The sequence below is a fragment of the Hypanus sabinus genome, chromosome 29 (genome assembly GCF_030144855.1).
Source record: "Hypanus sabinus isolate sHypSab1 chromosome 29, sHypSab1.hap1, whole genome shotgun sequence".
Taxonomy (NCBI): Eukaryota; Metazoa; Chordata; class Chondrichthyes; order Myliobatiformes; family Dasyatidae; genus Hypanus; species Hypanus sabinus.
Window position 1 is genome coordinate 9,222,185 of NC_082734.1, and position 18,277 is coordinate 9,240,461.

Consider the following 18,277-nt stretch of genomic DNA (forward strand, 5'->3'; position numbering starts at 1 on the left):
CCGGGGTGTTTTTGAAAGAAAGAGGGACAATTGGAAAAGAGGATGACGGATGATCGCAGTGTGTCAGACGTGGCTAGCCCGAGAGGGTCTGAGAGTGACTCGGTTCTGTCTCCCAGCTCATCCTTTGCTGCCGATGGGGAAGAGAAGTCACAGTATCAGGCTTGCAACGAGGAAGGGAGTGGGAAGCGAGAGAGTGAGGAAGACAAGTTCCCCCTGTGCATCAGAGAGGCTGTGAGCCAAGTCTTGGAAGGCTACGACTGGACTCTGGTTCCCATGCCTGTCAGAGTCAACGGATCCTCCAAGAGCAAACCTCACGTGAAGAGACCCATGAATGCCTTCATGGTATGGGCTCAGGCAGCACGGAGAAAGTTGGCAGACCAGTACCCACATCTGCACAATGCAGAGCTCAGCAAAACACTAGGCAAACTCTGGAGGTGAGTCCTTGAGCGCATATAAAGAAAACCCTCAGTTCCCCCCCCCCCCGAGAATATCAATGTATTTAACACACCTACCCGCCTTCTTTAACAAACTCTCAACTAGAAACCATGCGCTGTTACGCACTTATTGCACTGTTATAAGAATAAATAAATTTCCTTCTCCTTAATCCTGAACCTAGTGTAAGATTTTCAGAAAGACGTTGTTAAGACGAGTAAAGTATGTGGGGTAAAGTATGACTGAAGGAGAGTAGAGGGTTAAATATTCCTCCTAGCTTTCTCTATAGATTCATTGGGTCCCTACTAACTCCCGTACGTTGATGTACAAGTGGCAAATGATGGAAATCTGAACCACAAAGAAACGTCTCCAGCATTTCCTGTTCTTCCTCGCGTATCTGCGTGTGCTAATTCGTTTTTCGAGAGCTGCGGACCTGCTGTTTTAAAACTTTTGACTAATTGGTCGAAAAGTTACTTCGTAATAAATAAGTTGGGCAAAATAGTTGCAGGTTAGTTTGAGCCACCGGGTGGTAACGTATTTGGCAGGTAAGACGTTCGGTCGAAAGGTTTTCTCTTTTTCAACCCGTGAAGAGTCTACTCCTCCGCTCCGCACCACCCCTCCCACGTTTTTCGTTGGAAGAACCGCGGGGAAATGGGGCTGAATGTCGGGGGGGGGGAAGATCTGGCGAGATTGCTGGGTTTCAACACTTGGATTTCTGTGTATTGGGGAGAAAGCGAGGGAAAGGGCAAGACGTTGAGGAGATGAGGCGAGAACTGGGAGAGGATGTTCAATAAACGGACAGAGCGGTTGCAGGCAATGTACGGAAGACGAAATGGGTGAGAGAATAAGGAGTTTAACAACACTGACGCCGAGAAAGAAGACGAGAACAAGACGGTGGGGGGGAGGGAGAGCGGGTAATGAAAAATGAGACAGGGACAAATTAGTCAAAAATGTTCAAATGAGCTGCAATGGGAGTGTTAGATGGAGGTAAGAATTGGATGGAGAGAAAGAACCATTAAGGGGAAATCAGACTCCCTAACCACCATACTAGCAGAATAAAGAGATAGCAGGAACATTGCCAGGCCTGGAGGAAATCACGCCTCGAGGTCATCGCTTTGCGTGAATTGTTGATAAATTCACTGGCGACCTTGGAGGTGTAAATGCCAAACCGTCCGGATACTGTTCAGCAGAAGCAGATGACTGCGCACGGAGAAGATCCCAGCTCCGCGGGGCGGATAGCAGTTGCTTAGGCACTGGGAACCTGTGAGGGGGCTGGTTTCACGGGGTTTGGGCTGGTAGTCACGAACTCGGCTTGCTAGCTCTGGCCCTCTCGACCCAAGTCACAGCGGCGCACGTTGACGACCCTCGGAGGAGATGGCAGTCCTGTCAATGCAGAGACCGGGTCTCGGTCTTCAATCGGAATGTCCCTTGGTGCTTGCTGCTTTGTTTTTGCTATTCTAATAGCGAGGTGAACCAAACTTTAGTCACCAATTACTGTTCACTCCTCTTGATTCCCCACACGCGCTGCTGTCTACAAGATGTCAGGCAGGGTTTATGAGCTCGTTCCCTTGGTGGACTCGACTAAGCTTACACCGCAAGATCCAGCTAGGCTGACTTTACCAGTGTAGTACCGAGGGACTGCTGCATTGTTGGAGGTGCTGTCTTTCAGACAAGTAGTCCAGGTGTTGCTTTCAGTAGAGGTAAAGCATCTGACTGTATTAATCAGAAGAAAAGGGATCGATACTGTCCTTGTCAATATTTGGCCATCAAGCAGACTTCCGAAAAGCGCATTGCTGGCTTCCGTGTACAAATTTGCCGTTGCTTCCAACATTACATCAATGCGGACACTTAGAAAGAACTTCGTTAGCTGTAAAACTCTTTGGAGTTACGAAAACTTGTGTCACGAAATTCGTAAGTGAGATGGCACGCTTGTCAAGTAAGCTGGCTGCATGCTTGATCTAAAGCTTGGGGTTTTTTTTCTGATCATAAGCGATCTTCAGTGTCTATCCCAGTCAACAGTTCCAATGCACTCCCACCTGGCCCCCCCAAATCCCCCTCCATAAACTCAAAATTGCTGCCCTTGCCCTAACTTGCACCGAGCCAATGTAAAGTTTTTTTTTACCCTTGTTTTCACCGTCTTGTACCCCCTTCAGTCCTCTGAGATCTCCGCTAGAATTCCAGTCTCTTGATCGTTTTAAAATATAATCGGTCTTTCATTGATGGCCACGCCAAGCTTTAGCATTCTCTCCCCAAAACCCTTGTGACTGCAGCCATCAACAACTAATTCTTTGATTAGGCTTTCGATCTTTTGCCTTTACTCTATCTCCTAATGATGGTGACTTTAGTTTTTATCCTTTGATGTCCCTGGGAATAAATTACAACAGTAGATGCTATAAAAATGCAGGCTGTGTCACCCAGTGCCCACTTTCAGTACCACTGCAAATGTGGGGAGTCTAGGACCAGAGGGCGCTGCCTCAGAATGGAGTGGCATCCTTTAAGAACAGACAGAAGGACTTTATTTTTTTAGCCAGAAGGTGGTGAATCTGTGGAATTCATTGCTATAGATGCAGTGGAGACCATGCCATTGGCTACATTTAAAGCTGAGGCTGATAAGTCCATGGTTAAGGTGTCAAAGGTTAAGGGGAGAAGGTGCAGTTGAGGGGGGGTGATAAATCAGCCATGATGGAATGGTAGAACAGACCTGATGGACCGAATGGCCTAGTTCTGCTTCTATGTCTCATGGACACACTAGTGTGGTGGAACAATACAACATATTAGCACATCCTGCTATTACTGAATTGCCTGTGGCATGGTTCTTCTGAGATGGCAAGTTGGGGGCAGTGATGTGTGAGCAGTGCAGAGCTACATCCCCGAGAAAAGGAACGCAGTTAGAGTTGACCCACTCTGACCAGCTTTCGATCCTCCTGCCACCCTCTTCCCTATCCCCCCTCTCCAATCAACCTCCCGGGCTTAAGCAGGGAGTTGGTCTCCACGGAGGCCCCGAGAGCAGGATGGCCACCCAGCTTTCTGATTTGAGGGAGAAAACCACAGGAGGGGGATGTAAAAAATAAAACTAGGGGATTTTGAGGTGGGATCCAAACTGCTCACCAGTGAAATTAAGCCTAGCTTTTGAAAAATAAACTTGAATCTATTTATAATCGGGGAAAGTGTAACTGGCGTCTGGCAGTGAGCTGGAGACAGAAATCCGATCCCTGGCTCGTGCTGACAATTCCTGAAACCTCTCGTGGTTGATGATGTCGTCAGGGATTGAATTGCTGCCTTGTGCTCCTTGGCGGGAGAGGGCCAAGTACATGTGGCGAGATAGGTGTGGCCAGGAAAGGTACACAGGAAGAGGGAGGGTGCTGGGGCAAGGAAAGAGTCCAGCTGCACTAATGCAGATGTCATATTTCATCCCCATCCTCTTCTCAGAGTTTTATACTGGATTGGAGATGAGGATGAACCAAACAGACCATAACTGAATGGGCAAGTGAGAGTAAATTTAGCCAGAGGGTGGTGAATCTGTGGAATTCATTGCCAGGGATGGCTATGGAGGTCAAATCATTGGGTATATTTAAAGCGGAGGTTGATAGGTTATTGATTAAAGGTTACAGAGAGAAGGCAGGAAAATGGAGTCAAGAGGGATAATAGATTAGTCATGTTAAAATGGCAGAGCTTGATGGGCCGAATTGTCTAATTCTGCTCCTATGTCTTATGGTGTACCAGACTGTGAAAGTGAAAAGGCTGATTAATTCTCTCCAACGTCAATTTTGACAAGGATTCTTCATGTTATCTATAGGCAATCCAAGTTTGTCCATCAATATAAAATATTTATTCCCTCACTGCTCAAATTCTCTCTCAGTTCCTAGTGAATTAGAAGGCCTTTGTTACTTTCAGATGTGACTATTCCCAAACACTCCAGGCTGTCATCCCACATTCCAACCTCCATAAAATTAATCTCATCCAACTCTAAGATCTTTGAGCTATTCAAGTTCTTAATTCTTGATTTGCCCCAAACTTTTCAATTGGTACTTGTGTCTTCTGGTCTTAGAAGCTTTTCTTCACCTCTCATTTTTTTTCTCTTAAGACCAAGCTTTTGTTCACATGCTTGATATTAAGTGGTTTGGTGTCATTTTGCCTAAGGATGTAACTGTAAATGCATGCTGTTATTGTTGAGGTGTTGGTGGGTGTTTGATGCACATGTACCCGTGAACGTGAAACATTTTAATACCGCAGTCAGCGGTAAAAACCCCCATGGACCCTCTGCTGGCTGTGTCCATGATATGGGTTCCGTTTCTTCCAGAGATCAAAAGAGCATCTGACAACTTTGCAGGCTCAGTTTGGTACCGGTTAGAGCTATTGGTCAGGTGGATTTGGTAGTGGGAAGTGAGACAGTTGTGGCTCTCCAGGACAATAAATTTGCAGGCGTTGGTATGATGTAACACGGAGCTTTAAAAACACCTTTGCCTTTAATGGCATCTAACAGTATGCGCAGGAGTGCTGCTTGAGCACTGAACGAATCCTCCATTCTTAAGCACACATTCAAAGAATCCACAGTTTAATGGGTTATAATTTACTTTTCTTTATCTCGGGGGTGTAAGCTACTCTGGCAAGACCAGCATTTATTGCCCGTCTTAGCCGTCCCTTAAAACTGATCAGCTCCCTTCAACTGCTTCAATCCTATTGCATGGGTCTCCACAGGTTCCTAAATTGAAGCCAAGTGGTCATGGTATTTTATATTTTAATGGCATAATGTTATTTTTAGTTTAGATGTACAGTACTGTAACAAGCCCTTCCAGCTCAACGAGCCTGTACTGCCCAATAACACCCATGTGGCCAATAAACCTATTAACCTGCATGTCTTTGGAATGTGGGAGGAAATGGGACCACCCAGAGGAAACCCACACAGGTCATGGGGAGAAGGCGCAAACAGTGGCAGAATTGAGCCTGGGTCGCTGCCACTGTAAAATCGGCAGGCTAACCGCTGGGTTACTGTGCCGCCCCAAATTCAGGCCATTTCAGAAAGCAGCAGGTGCAGGGCAGGAGTCGCATGAAGGCCCAAACTAAAAAGTGATGATTGATTCCCTTCCCCAAGATGCCAGTAAATCAAAGGCAAAAATTTGAGTCACAGTTTACTGATTCTAGTACTTACATTTTCAAATTTAATTGAGTCTGAGAGGAATATTGAGGTAGCCTAACTTTGACTTTCAGAAGGCAGGAAAGGGTTAAAGGTCAGTGCATAGTTTTTATTGGTCATATTCTCAAAGATTTGGGATATGCCATGAACTGGCTACTTTTTCTGAGATTAATTTACAGAGAAAAGGAGTGTAGGAGTGATGGGACAGGAATTCTCGGCCGCCTCTGGCGCCAGTTCAGGGTCACGGACCTCCTTGCAAGAACATCATTCAAATAAAACCTCTTTCTTTTCTCCCTCCGACATCGTGAGTGGAATGGGGGTGAGTTCAAAGCAGAGTCCAGCAAAGTGAAGCAGCACTACCTGTAATAAAATACACACCGTGCACGGTCGTGGTCTTGCTCACTGACCTGCGGATACACCCCGTACGCGAGCTCTCACTCTCCATCGCATGCCCTAATTGCTACATTGCTGTTAGCTTAGACCATATGGAGAGTGATTCCCTTGCGGGATTTCTCTTTAACATAGTATTTGAATAGAGTACAGCATAAAGTAAAATGGCCAGGGAAAAGTCTCTGGAGGGGAAAAAAATGTTTTTCTTGCATGTGATTTGTTAACTTGTATGACCCAATTTAACAGCAACCTGTTGGATTACACTGGCTTCTTTGATTTAAAACCTTGAAATCCTTGCAGTCCTCTAAATCCAGCCTCTGATTTAAAACATTCCACCACTGACGACTAGCAACACACACACAATGCTGGTGGAACGCAGCAGGCCAGTCAGCATCTATAGGGAGAAGCGCTATTGACGTTTCGGGCCAAGACCCTTCGTCAGGACCACTGATGACTGTGCCTTTAGGTGGCAGAGCCCTGATTTCTAAAATACCCCTCAAAACCTCTCCAGCTGTCCCTCTTCCCCTTAGAAATCCCAGAAGCAAGCTCTCAAATAAATTTTTGTCACCTGTGCTTATGATCCCACTGAGTAACTTTAACTGTAACTTCTGGGACAACCTATGGGACAGTTTACTGTGTTGGAAATAATGTAAGCCAGCTATTAGGGTGAAGGATGTTCCTAACAAGTGGAGCAAAAAGTCCTAGGCAATCTCTGCAGTTGCCATGAACTGTTCTTTGGAACTGTTGGGCATTAATGTAAATGAAGGCCATTTAAGATGACAAAAAAGATCAATGTAAATTTATTATCAAAGTTCATAGGTTACCTTGTACTACTCTGAGATACAATTTTTTGCAGGCATTCATGGTAGAACAAAAATAGAATAGTATCACTGAAAAGCTCTACATAAAGACTGACAAATAACCAATGAGCTAAAGAAGGCAAACTGTGCAAATACAAAATAATACTGAGAGCATGAGTTGTAGAGTCCTCGAAAGTGAGTCTGTAGGTTGAGGAATCAGTGTTGGGTGAGTGATGTTATCCACGCTGGTTCAGGATCCTGATGATTGATGGGTAATAACTGTTCCTGAACCTGATGGTTTGGAACCTAAGGCTCCTGTACCTCCTTCCCAATCGTATTACTGAGCAAAGGGCATGGTCTGGATAGTGGGTATCCTTGATGATGGGTGCTGCTTTCTCGTGGTAGAATGGGAGAGTAGCCACAGGCCTAAGATCATACAAGAATGACAGATGTTCAAATGTAATATCTTCATTTACCTTTTGCTGATCCTATCCAGCAAAGGGCATTCGGTCGATGGGTTAATATGAGGAATACTAGTTGACACATGACTATGATTTATCTCCCTTGCATGTCCCTTTTTCCCTAGCTCCAAAGCATGAAAATTCTGAGATCTCCAGCACTGAGTTGGGATAATTGCTCAGTGACCACCACTCCCCCTCCACATCCAGAGATATTAGTGAGATCCTTCAATTACTCCTGTCTATAGCCCAAGCTGATTTTTTCAGAGCCTTTACTGATAAAGTTTGGGACTGTTAGATGCAGTGTTAAATCAGGAAACCATTGACTCAGCATATTTCTTACAATAAATCTCCCTTGTGTCCTTGGCCAATATTTATGTAGCTATGATCATTGAAACAGATTGTCAATTTGCAGCTTCTGGGGTCTTGCTGTGTGCCTCAATCCCATTGAAATGTAACTGCACAACCTGACTGAAAAGTACTATAGTAATCTTTATTTCCCAAAGCATTCTAAGCACATTTATAAGTGAAAAAGCTGTAAGGCACAGTAACAGAATTAGCCTATTTGGCCCATTGTCTGCTCTGCCATTCTATTGCAGAAGATTTGTTATCCCTCTTAACCCCAGGACCTATTAACCTCTGCCTTTAATATACCCAATGACTTGGCCTCCACAACTGTCAAGGGCAATTAATTTAGCAGATTTACCACCCTCTGGCTAAAATTCATCTTCTCTGCTCTTAAGAGGCTGTGCTCTCTGGCCCTAGATTCCCCCACTATTGGAAACATTCCCTCCATGTCCACCCCACTTATAGTCCTTACAATATTCAATAGGTTTCAATGAGATTCACCTCTCATTCTTCTAAGCTCCAGTAAGAACAAGCCCCAGAATTAGTTTTCTGTTATATATGCAGCTACATTTCTGATTTTCATATCCTGCTACCCTCCTCTGTTTCGATGGACAGATTCTTCAACTCACGCACTCTGCACCTTGTCTAATCCACAGTTCCTTAGAACTTCACAAACTTTTCCAAAACTTCCAATGTTTCTGCATGGTCATACCCATCAACCCTGCCTTTGCTCACCCGAGTTGTATCCTTTTGTGAATCGTCTCTGTATCCTTGCCATATTGATATGAATGCACAGTCAGATTGGCAATAATGTGACCCACACAATGTCCATTTGCTACATCAGCCAGGTTACAGTTTAGCTTCCCCTGACCAACCCAAAGGTGGAGATGCGGTCTGGAAAAGCAGAGAGGGAAATGGGAAGGATGCATACTGGTAGAGGGAGGCAACTTCCCTGAGAGATGCTGTGATTGCACAGTTATTTCCATAAGATACTAGTCGATAAAAAGATCTCTGGGAGAGGTTAAAGGGAAATACCACTGTCTGCGTATCTCCCCGAGAAAGTAAAAGACACCATGGTAGTTCCAAAAGAGCAAGAGCAATCGTACATATTTCTGAGGAAGATGTGGGAGACACCATTCACTGTATCAGTATGTCTCTGAAGGAATGGGAATTGAGGAACTCTAGCAATTAAGTTGGCACCTCCCTCAAGGAGAGGATCTGAGAGACTGAATGTGGAGGTGTCTCTTTTCTCTTGGGTGCACAGAGATAGTTCAGTGAGTCCTAATGAAGGGTCTCGGCCTGAATCTCTCCCTCTCCATGGTGCTGCCTGACCTGGGTCCCTCCAGCATTTTGTATGCGTTACTCTGGATTTCCAGCATCCACAGAATCTTTCCTGTTAACAGTTTAGTGAAATGTCCCAAGTGAACATGGTCCTTGACACATCCACCCATCTGGATAACAGGAGCTCTCTGTGTAGCTAATGGTTTATTTTGTCTGCCAGGCAACGCTGGGCTGACCTGACCAAACCCTGTTTCAGGAAGTTCGGTAACGTCATCACTTTTATAATACTTGATTCCAGTGTGAAAGGACACTTTGAACAGCTCACTGGCCGAGATCCTGGTCTGAATTGGGGCCTATGGTTTTGGGTCCTGGGCCTAGCCTGAGTACAGGTTTAAGTAAATAACTTCTGACTATAAACAGTACAAGTTTTTAAACTGTAATCAGATGCTCAGCAAGATCCCACAACAGTAATACCATGATGACTGGATAACCCCTTTTAGTAAACACAAAATTCTGAAGGAACTCAGCAGGTCAGGGAGCAACTATACAAAGGAATAGTCTACGTTTCGGGCCGAGACACTTCATCCCCTTTAGTGCTGTTGGCCAAAGAATAAAAGCTGGCCAGGATAGTGAGAACTGCCCTGCTGTTTAAAGGGCATTCTAGAATTTTTAACATAAAGCCAAACTAAGGTTTCATTTAGAGTCTCCTCCATAGGACATCTCTGACAGTGCAGCAATCCCTCAATGCCACAGCAGAATACTGTTGGCGTAATGTGCTCACGTCTCTGGTGTGGGGATTAAACGTGCAACCTTGACCTTGGGGGGCAGGGGGGAACCTCAGTACCTACTGAGCCACAACTTAAAGGCCTACTGGCCTTGTATCCTAGTTACGACCATATTCAATAATAACAGTGGGATCTAGAAAAATTGTTTCTTGATTTCTGATGAGAATACTTGTCTCAGGGCTGTTTTTTAATTGAGGCAGCTTTCTCACTGATTGTAGAAAGAGAACTGAGGCATGCTATATGTGGGATCACAGGAGATTATTCAGCCCCTCAGCTCTCCTGGTTGAGGGCTCCCCATTTTTTCCTTATTCATCACATCAATCCCATTCATGATTTTGACCCAAGGGAAGTACTTGGAGTCCTATGCTGTATTGGGGAGAGCATTCTAACTGGTTGCATCACAGTTTGGTATGGAGAGGCCACTGATCAGGATGGGAAAGAGCTGCAGAGAGCTGTAAACTCTGTCAGTTCAATCTTGGCACTAGCCTCCCCAGCATTGAGGACGGCTTCAAAAGGCAATGCCTCAAAAGGGCAGCATCCACCATTAAGGACCCCCATGACCTAGGACATGTCCTCCCATCCACACCAGTAGGGAGGAGGTACAGGAGCCTGAAGACACACACCTTTCTCCCCCTCTGCCATCAGGTAGCCGAATGGACAACAAACCATCCCATGAACACCACCTCACTATTTTTGCTCTCTCTTTGCATTACTTAATTATTTTTTACGTATTTCTTATTGTAATTTATAATTTATTTTTTATTTTATATTTTATATTTTTTTATTTTATTTTATATTATTTTATAATTTATAATTTGCCTTGTACTGATGCTAAAAAACAACAAATTTCAAGACGCGTGTCAGTGATATTAAATTTGATTCTGAATTTGTCCTGCTCCCAGTGAGAGATGGAGGTAGATGAGAACTTGGTGTTAGCAGAAGGCGATGGTATTACAAGCTAACTAGCTGAAAAGCCAATGGGAGAAAATGGAACAAAAGATTTGCATTTCTGCATCATGATCAACATATCTCAAATCACTTTACACCCAATGAAGTTTGATCATTAGTATAACCATGGGCTAGGAATAAATATTGGTCCAAGAGCTTGTTGGGGAAAACTTGTTCCTTTTAAAGTAGCCATGGGATTTTAATAGCCATCTGAGAGGGTAGGCAAGGACTCCGTTTTAATATCCAACCATGCTCCCTCAACACTGCACTGGAACTATCAGCCTAGATTATGTGCTTGAGTCTCAGGAGTGGGCTCAACCCCTGAATTTTTAGACTTGAGCATCTTTTTAAAAAAGCAAGTGTATTTTTATTTAGAGATTCAGCACGGTAACAGGCCTTCCCAGTCCAATGAGCCCATACCATCTAAATACACTTAAGTGACTAATTAACCTACTAATCTGTATTTCTTTGCAATGTGGAAGGAAACCAGAGCACTTGGAGGAAACCCATGCAGTTACAGGGAGAACATACAACCTCCTTACAGACAGTGGTGGGAATTGAACCCAGGTCACTGGCACTGCAAAGTGTTGTGCTAACCGCTATGCTACCATGCCGTCTATGATTTAAACATTGATAAGTTCTTGGAGGAGGCAATCTCAATGCTAATGAAAAAGAACAGGATCACGAGGGAGAAATAGGGCAATCCTATCATGTTGCTCTGTTAGTCTTGAGACCATGGATTTGCACCTTGGAAAACTTCCAGGGCGTAGGCCTGGGCAGGGTTTTTTTTATGGAAGACCGGCAGTTGCCCCTGCTGCAAGTCTCCCCTCTCCATGCCACCGATGTTGACCAAGGGAAGGGCATTAGGACCCAAGCAGCTTGGCACCGGTGTCGTCACAGAGCAATGTGTGGTTAAGTGTCTTGCTGAAGGACACACACACAGCCTCAGCCAAGGCTCGAACCAGCGACCTTCAGATCACTAGACGAACGCCTTAATCACTTGGCCACGCACCAACACAATGTTGCTAGTACACAATGGGTTGAATGGCATTCTCCAAAATGTGTAAATTGATAAATAATAAAATTATTTTTCTTCAGTTGCATGAATTCAAATTGAAGAATTACAGGACTGCTTTTCGTCCCTGTTCGCCACAGGTTACTCAACGAGAATGACAAGAGGCCCTTTGTGGAAGAGGCTGAGAGACTGCGATCGCAGCACAAGAAGGACCACCCTGACTACAAGTACCAGCCCCGCCGGCGGAAAAACATGAAGCCTGGGCAAGGTGATGCCGACGCCCACCCAGAGGATGGCCACATCTCCTCTGTCCAGCCCCACTACAAGGCTGTGCCTCAGGATCGTGGGCGCACAACTGGGAGCTCTCCGCTTGCAGAGGGTCATGGTGAGCACACAGGTGACGCATTTTCTTTCGGCATTATCTCAGTCTGACTCTTTCTACACTTGCAGTGGTCTTGAATGGGCAAAATTATTAACAGCAGGGAAGGTCTTGAGGGTAGGAACATCATTCTCCTCCTGGAGTTTCTGATCCCCCTCAACAATATGTATCCAACATTTAATTTCCTCTCATTGCTTGCCCAACCATGAAGGTTATTAGGCCATCCAACCTCCTAATATTTATGTCATCATGAAAGGTGGTACTATACTTCATTGGTAGCAGAGTTAAGAGACTAACATCAATAAAATTATTTCCTTTATGAAATTAGTCAATGTTTGGGTTGTGTTGCTCTCTGATTTGGCAATTCATTTGCAAACGTTTCATTACCGTACAAGGATACATCATCAGTGCGCTGTTAATTTGGGGTGTGTCCTCCGAATGCTTGGCCTTTATATTCTTATCAATCAACTGATTGGTCGTTATGATAGAAACTCAATCGTGATGTAGGGAGGGGATCTCATCGCATGGCAAACTCTATGTACTGTGGTCTGGAATTTTGCCCACATCAGCTCATAAAGGATTGAAGTCTACATATCTGTTTGCAGAATTGTTTGCGGAAAACCACAGTTCTAAGAATTCTTTTGAATGCCACGTATTTGCTTGCACCATGACTTTCCCTGATGACTCGTCGAATTTGTGCCTCTCTCGATCTTCATGGCTGAAGAAATGTTTGTCAATGAATCGGCAGGATCGGAGAATGACTCAACCCAACCATCAACTACCCGAGCTACACATTTTCCAAATTACTTGCAATTTAGTCAATCATACAAGTAGAGCATTCAGCTCATGGTGCTGTTTCTGAATCTCCATTTTCTACTTAATCCTGTACCCAATGACAATCATCAAATTCCCTCTTTAAATGTGATAAGCTCTGCTGCAGACACTTTGTGTGTAGATAAAGCTCACTTGCCAACAGCACTTTGCATTAAAACATTAATTAATCTCTGTCAGCCTTTTTTTATTTTCGAGTTTCCTCTCCTTGTTACTTTGTAGTCAGATCTTAAAAACTATTTGCTACTTCATAGACAACGCACAAAATGCTGAAGGAACTCAGCAGATCGGGCAGCATCTATGGAAAAGTCTTGGGCTGAGACCCTTCACCAGGATTGGAGAGAAAGTTGAGAAGTCAGAGTAAGTAGGTAGGAGGAGGGGAGGAAGAAGTTCAAGGTGGCAGGCGATAGGTGAAACCAGGAGAGGGGGAGGAGGTGAAGTAAAGAGCTGGGAAGTTGATTGGTGAGAGATAAAGGGCTAGAGAAGGGGAAATCTGATAGCAGGGGATAGAAGAGCATGGAAGAAAGGGAATGGGAGGAGCATTAGAGAGAGATGATGGGCAGGTAAGGAGATAATATAAGACAAGAAAACAAAAGATGGGGAATGATTGTTGGTGGGGGGGGGTCACCTTCATCAGATGTTTGAGAAACTGAAGTTCATGTCATCAGGTTGGAGGCTACCCAGACAGAATATGAGGTGTTGCTTAGTGTCACCTCATCATGGCAGTAGGGGAGTCCATTGGCTGACATGTTGGAATGGGAATGGGAAGTAGAATTGCGACTTCATAGCTGTTGCTTGGCCTGCTGAGTTCCCTTCGTCAGGACGCTGCCCAAAACGTTGACTGCTCATTTCCGCAGATGCTGCCCGACCTGCTGAGTTCCTCCAGCTTGTTGTACGCGTTGCTTTGACCCCAGCATCTGCAGTGTACTTTGTGTTTGAGTTCCTCCAGCATTTTGCGTGTGTTGATTTGATTTTCCAGCATCCGAGGAATCTCTTGTGTTTAAGTATTTTTACAGTTTGAATCCCACTCGATGGCAATTTTTTATTTACTTATGGAATGTAGGTATCGCCGGCAAGGCCATCGTTTGTTACCCATTCCTAATTGCCCCTTAAAGTATCGGTGAGCCTTGCACTGCTCCAGTTCAGAGGGCAGCTGGGTAGGGGGATACCAGGATTTAGACCCAGTAGTAATAATGTTCCAAGTCAGGATCAAAATTCAAAGTAAATTTATTATCAAAGTATGTATATATCACCATATGCTACCTTGAGATTCATTTTCTTGCAGGCATTCACAGTAGAACAAAGAAGTACAATAGAATTAATGAAAAACTACACAAAGACTGATAAACAACCAATGTGCAAAAAAGCAAACTATGCAACTAGAAATAATGGTAAATAATACTGAAAACATGAGATACTGAGAGTAATATTGAGAGACGGGGTTCTTGGCAATGAAGGTCAGTATTTTGGGAGGTGTTGTTGGAGCATCTACCAGAATAACTGCAGTTCGCTTTGTGGGTAGCCCACATTATATCATGGTGGAAGGTACGAATGATTAGGGAGGTAGGTGGGATAAAAATCAAGAGTGAATTGTCTTGAATGGCACTAAGTTCCTTCAGTGTTTTTGGAGCTGCATTCAACCAAGTGAGCGGAGAGTATTGCGTGTTCCTTCTAACTTATGAAAAGATTTTGACAAGAACCATTATCACATGGTACCCTTCCTCTGAACTGAAATATAACCGAAATAGTTGAGGCCCCAATAAATGAACCTTTCCATCCTTGGTGAATCTAAAGTACTTGTTTTACACTGTTTTGTTATTCCTAGATGAGTTAATCATCATCATCATTATGTGCCGTGTTGTACGATGTGAGTGATCATTGGTCTTTCTTTAACTATGATCGTTCTTGGCAAAATTTTTCTACAGAAGTGGTTTGCCATTGCCTTCCTCTGGGCAGTGTCTTTATAAAGACAGGTGACCCCAGCCATTATCAATATTCTTCAGAGATTGTCTGCCTGGTGTCGGTAGTCGCATAATCAATACTTGAGATATCCACCACCTGCTCCCATGACTTCACGTGACCCTGATCAGGGAGGCTAAGCAAGTACTACACCTCGCCCAATGGTTTCCTGAAGGCTAGCAGAGAGAAAGAGACCCTTACACCTCCTTTGCTAGAGACAGATCTCCACCCCACCACCCAGTATGGGTTGACCACACTGCTGTTGTCAATAGCGACCTTTTGCTAGTGCGTTGGATATTGCTTTAACGCTTGTATCTATCAAAGCAAGAACTTTGCTCCTTAGATCTCTCTGAAATATGAAATACCTATTACTGTCTTTCCCAAGGATGCATTAGACTAGGCTGTTTTAAAAAAATGCCTACGTCCTTAAATATGCAGTTGGTGTTCCACATAAAAGGTGACTTATGTAGATGGGAGTGAACTACATTTGTGACACATTTACCTATTCTTCACACTTATGAAAAAGTTACTGAGCTACATAACCTTGTTTTCTCATTCAGTAAAATCAAGGCAGATCTGTGATTGCACTTCATGGACCCACCTTCACCCTATTTCCTTAATATATTTGGTTAAAAACAGTGCCATTTAAAACTAACAATTCATCCAACACTCTTGAGGTGGCACCGTAGCATTGTGGTTAGCACAACACTTTACTGCGCCAGTGCTCAGGTTCAATTCCCGTCGCTGCCTGTAAGGAGTTTGTACATTCTCTTTGTCACCACCTGGGTTTCCTGCAGATCCTCCGGTTTCCTTCCACAGTCCAAAGAGGTACCAGTTGGTAGGTTAATTGGTCACTGTAAATTGACCCATGATTAGGCTAGGGTTAATTCAACGATTGTTGTCCACAGACGTACTGGTTGGTAGGTTAATTGGATGTTGTAAATTGTTGACTAGGATCAGGGACTGCTGGATGGGTACGTTCCAGAAGGGCCTATTCCATGCTGTATCTCAATAAGGAAATTAATGCCCTTCATGGAAGAGGTCCAAATTTGTTTTGATTAAAATTGTTTATTACTTTTTTTTCCTTCTGTAATGTCCAACTCTAACTGTCAGATTCTACAATCTTCATCAGTATCCTGTAATATCTGTAGGAGTTTGATCAAACCATCCATTAACCTTCCAAATTCCAGATAATACAATTCAAAATTTCTAGCTTCTCTTTCCAATTTAACATCTGGGATCCAAGTATCCTCCCTCCAATTCTTCCCAAGGACAGACTTCTTGTACAATGGGAACTTTGCACTGATGTAGCAGGATTTCCTCCAATCTCGCTCAACACCCAGCTTGGTTTTTTCTGTTCAACACACAAAATGATGGAGCTCAGTAGGTCTGGTAGCATCTATCGAGGAAAATGGACGGTTGATGTTTTGGGCAGATATCCTTCATCTTGGCATTTGAAGGTTCTGGACCCAAAAAATCAACTGTCCATTTCTCATATATATTGTGCCTCACCCATTGTGTTGCTGCATGTCTGTCCAGATTCCAGTCATGTGTACCTACCAGCAAGCAATCTGCTAAAGGAAGGCAGGTCGAAAGCATCTGTGGATTTGCCGATGCTTTTTTGTTCAACCTCTCCATCTGTACTTTGTTTTGCCTGTATTTTGTGCCGTTGTTTCTCCTGTGAGAGAGACTGAAGGTTTTTTTTGTTCATTTGCTTCTTTTCCACAGGGCAGAGCCATGGCCCCCCAACTCCCCCCACCACCCCAAAGACAGAGATGCAGCCTGGAAAAGCGGAGGGGAAACGGGAAGGACGCCCACTGGTCGAAGGAGGCAAGCCGCACATCGATTTCAGCAACATGGACATCGGGGACCTCAGCCACGACGTTATGTCCAACATGGAGACCTTCGATGTCCATGAATTTGACCAGTACCTGCCACCCAACGGGCATCCCAGCCACGGGCAAGCCCTGGGCGCCGGGGCCTACGGTGCAAACTACGGGCTCGGAGGGACACTGGCTGGTGGACATTCCGCCTGGATCTCCAAGCAACACGCCAGTGGCTCTGCCCCGTCAGGCCCAGCCACCGCCTCGGCCGAGTCCAAGACCCAGATCAAGACTGAGCAGTCCCACCCGAGCCACTACTCGGAACAGCAGCACTCCTCAGCGCAGATCACTTACACCTCCCTCAGCCTCCCACACTACGGCACAGCCTTCCCCAGCATCACCAGGTCCCAGTTTGACTACCCCGAGCACCAGGCCACCGGGCCTTACTACAGCCCGTCCGCCCAGACCTCTGGACTCTACACCGCCTTCTCTTACATGGGCGCCTCGCAGCGCCCGCTCTACACCTCCATCAGCGACCCGCAGTCGGTGCCCCAGTCCCGCAGCCCAACCCACTGGGAGCAGCCTGTCTACACGACGCTCACCCGCCCATAATAATCACCCCACCACCCCCCTTTTATCTCCTACCAATGGCCACCCGCCTTTTTTGTTTTCTTTGCACCTGACTGAAGGAGAAATAAAAACATGAAATACCACGGCTTTAAAAAAAAAACAATTTAAAACGTACAGTTCCGAAGATTGACCCCCTCCCGCTGACGAGCGGCTCGCAATTTTCTCCGCGTGTCCGGACGGAGCTGCAGGTTTTCGCGCCCATGGACAAGAGGGTTGACGCCAAGCCGGCGCCATGTGTGACCGCGGTCAGTTGAGGGGAGATGTTGACTCATGGCGCCTCTCCAATAGTCATCCCCTCTCCCTTTTTTTTAACAACTCCAAACCCTCCTCCCCCACCCAAAAAAAAAACCTCTCGGGCTACGATCGAAAGTGTGGAAGCCCTCCTCCTCCCCACCCACCCCCACACACCGACCAGGTATGTGAGGTGTGACCAAACTTGTGGACTTGCTCAAGATGTTACCCACCACCCCCTCAACTCCTCCGCCTGAGTGAGGAACCGAGGGGAAGCCTTCAGCCTGCTTTGCTTCAACACGCGAGTAAATGTCGTTTTAGTTTGTTTTAACCCGCTTAGCTCTCACAGGCTGCCGTTTGGTTTAACCTGGGGGGGGTAGGGAGGGGGGACTTTTTACCATTGCTAACGTTGTGCAAGTGTGTGTGTGTGTGTGTGTGTGTGTGTGTGTGATCGCCTTGGCGACCCGGTAGCGTGGAGAACCTGTACATATTTCAAAGGCTTTAAGAGTCTTTCGACCCTCTTTTTTTGAGTTTCCAGAGGTGCAGCAAAAAATAAAATCCCCAATGTAAAATGCATTGGGGGCAAGATTCCTCCTTTTCTTTTTAAAGTCCCATCTGTTGTGGAGCGGGCAGAGTTTTGGCCCTGTCCAATTTATCTGGACTGACAAGGAGCCATTTTAATTCGCCTCCTTGAGAGTTTACTCCATTGATGGAGTGTTGGCTACATTAGACTTGCAGGAGGGTAATCTAGGGTTGGGCAAGCCTTCCTGGTAAACCCAGGGACTAAAGATTCCAGGTGCTTTCAGCAGTTCTGGGAGAAACATTACAGGGAT

General features: G+C 45.1%; 1 protein-coding gene across 1 annotated transcript; it reads left to right on the forward strand.

Moving 5' to 3' along the window:
• Positions 1 to 42: 42 nt before the first annotated feature.
• Positions 43 to 17,195, forward strand: sox10 (SRY-box transcription factor 10). The gene is made up of 3 exons (XM_059953563.1): positions 43 to 434; positions 11,732 to 11,988; positions 16,489 to 17,195. Exons 1-3 carry the CDS (start codon positions 43 to 45, stop codon positions 17,193 to 17,195), a joined length of 1,356 nt encoding a protein of 451 aa, XP_059809546.1.
• The last annotated feature ends 1,082 nt before the right edge of the window (positions 17,196 to 18,277 follow it).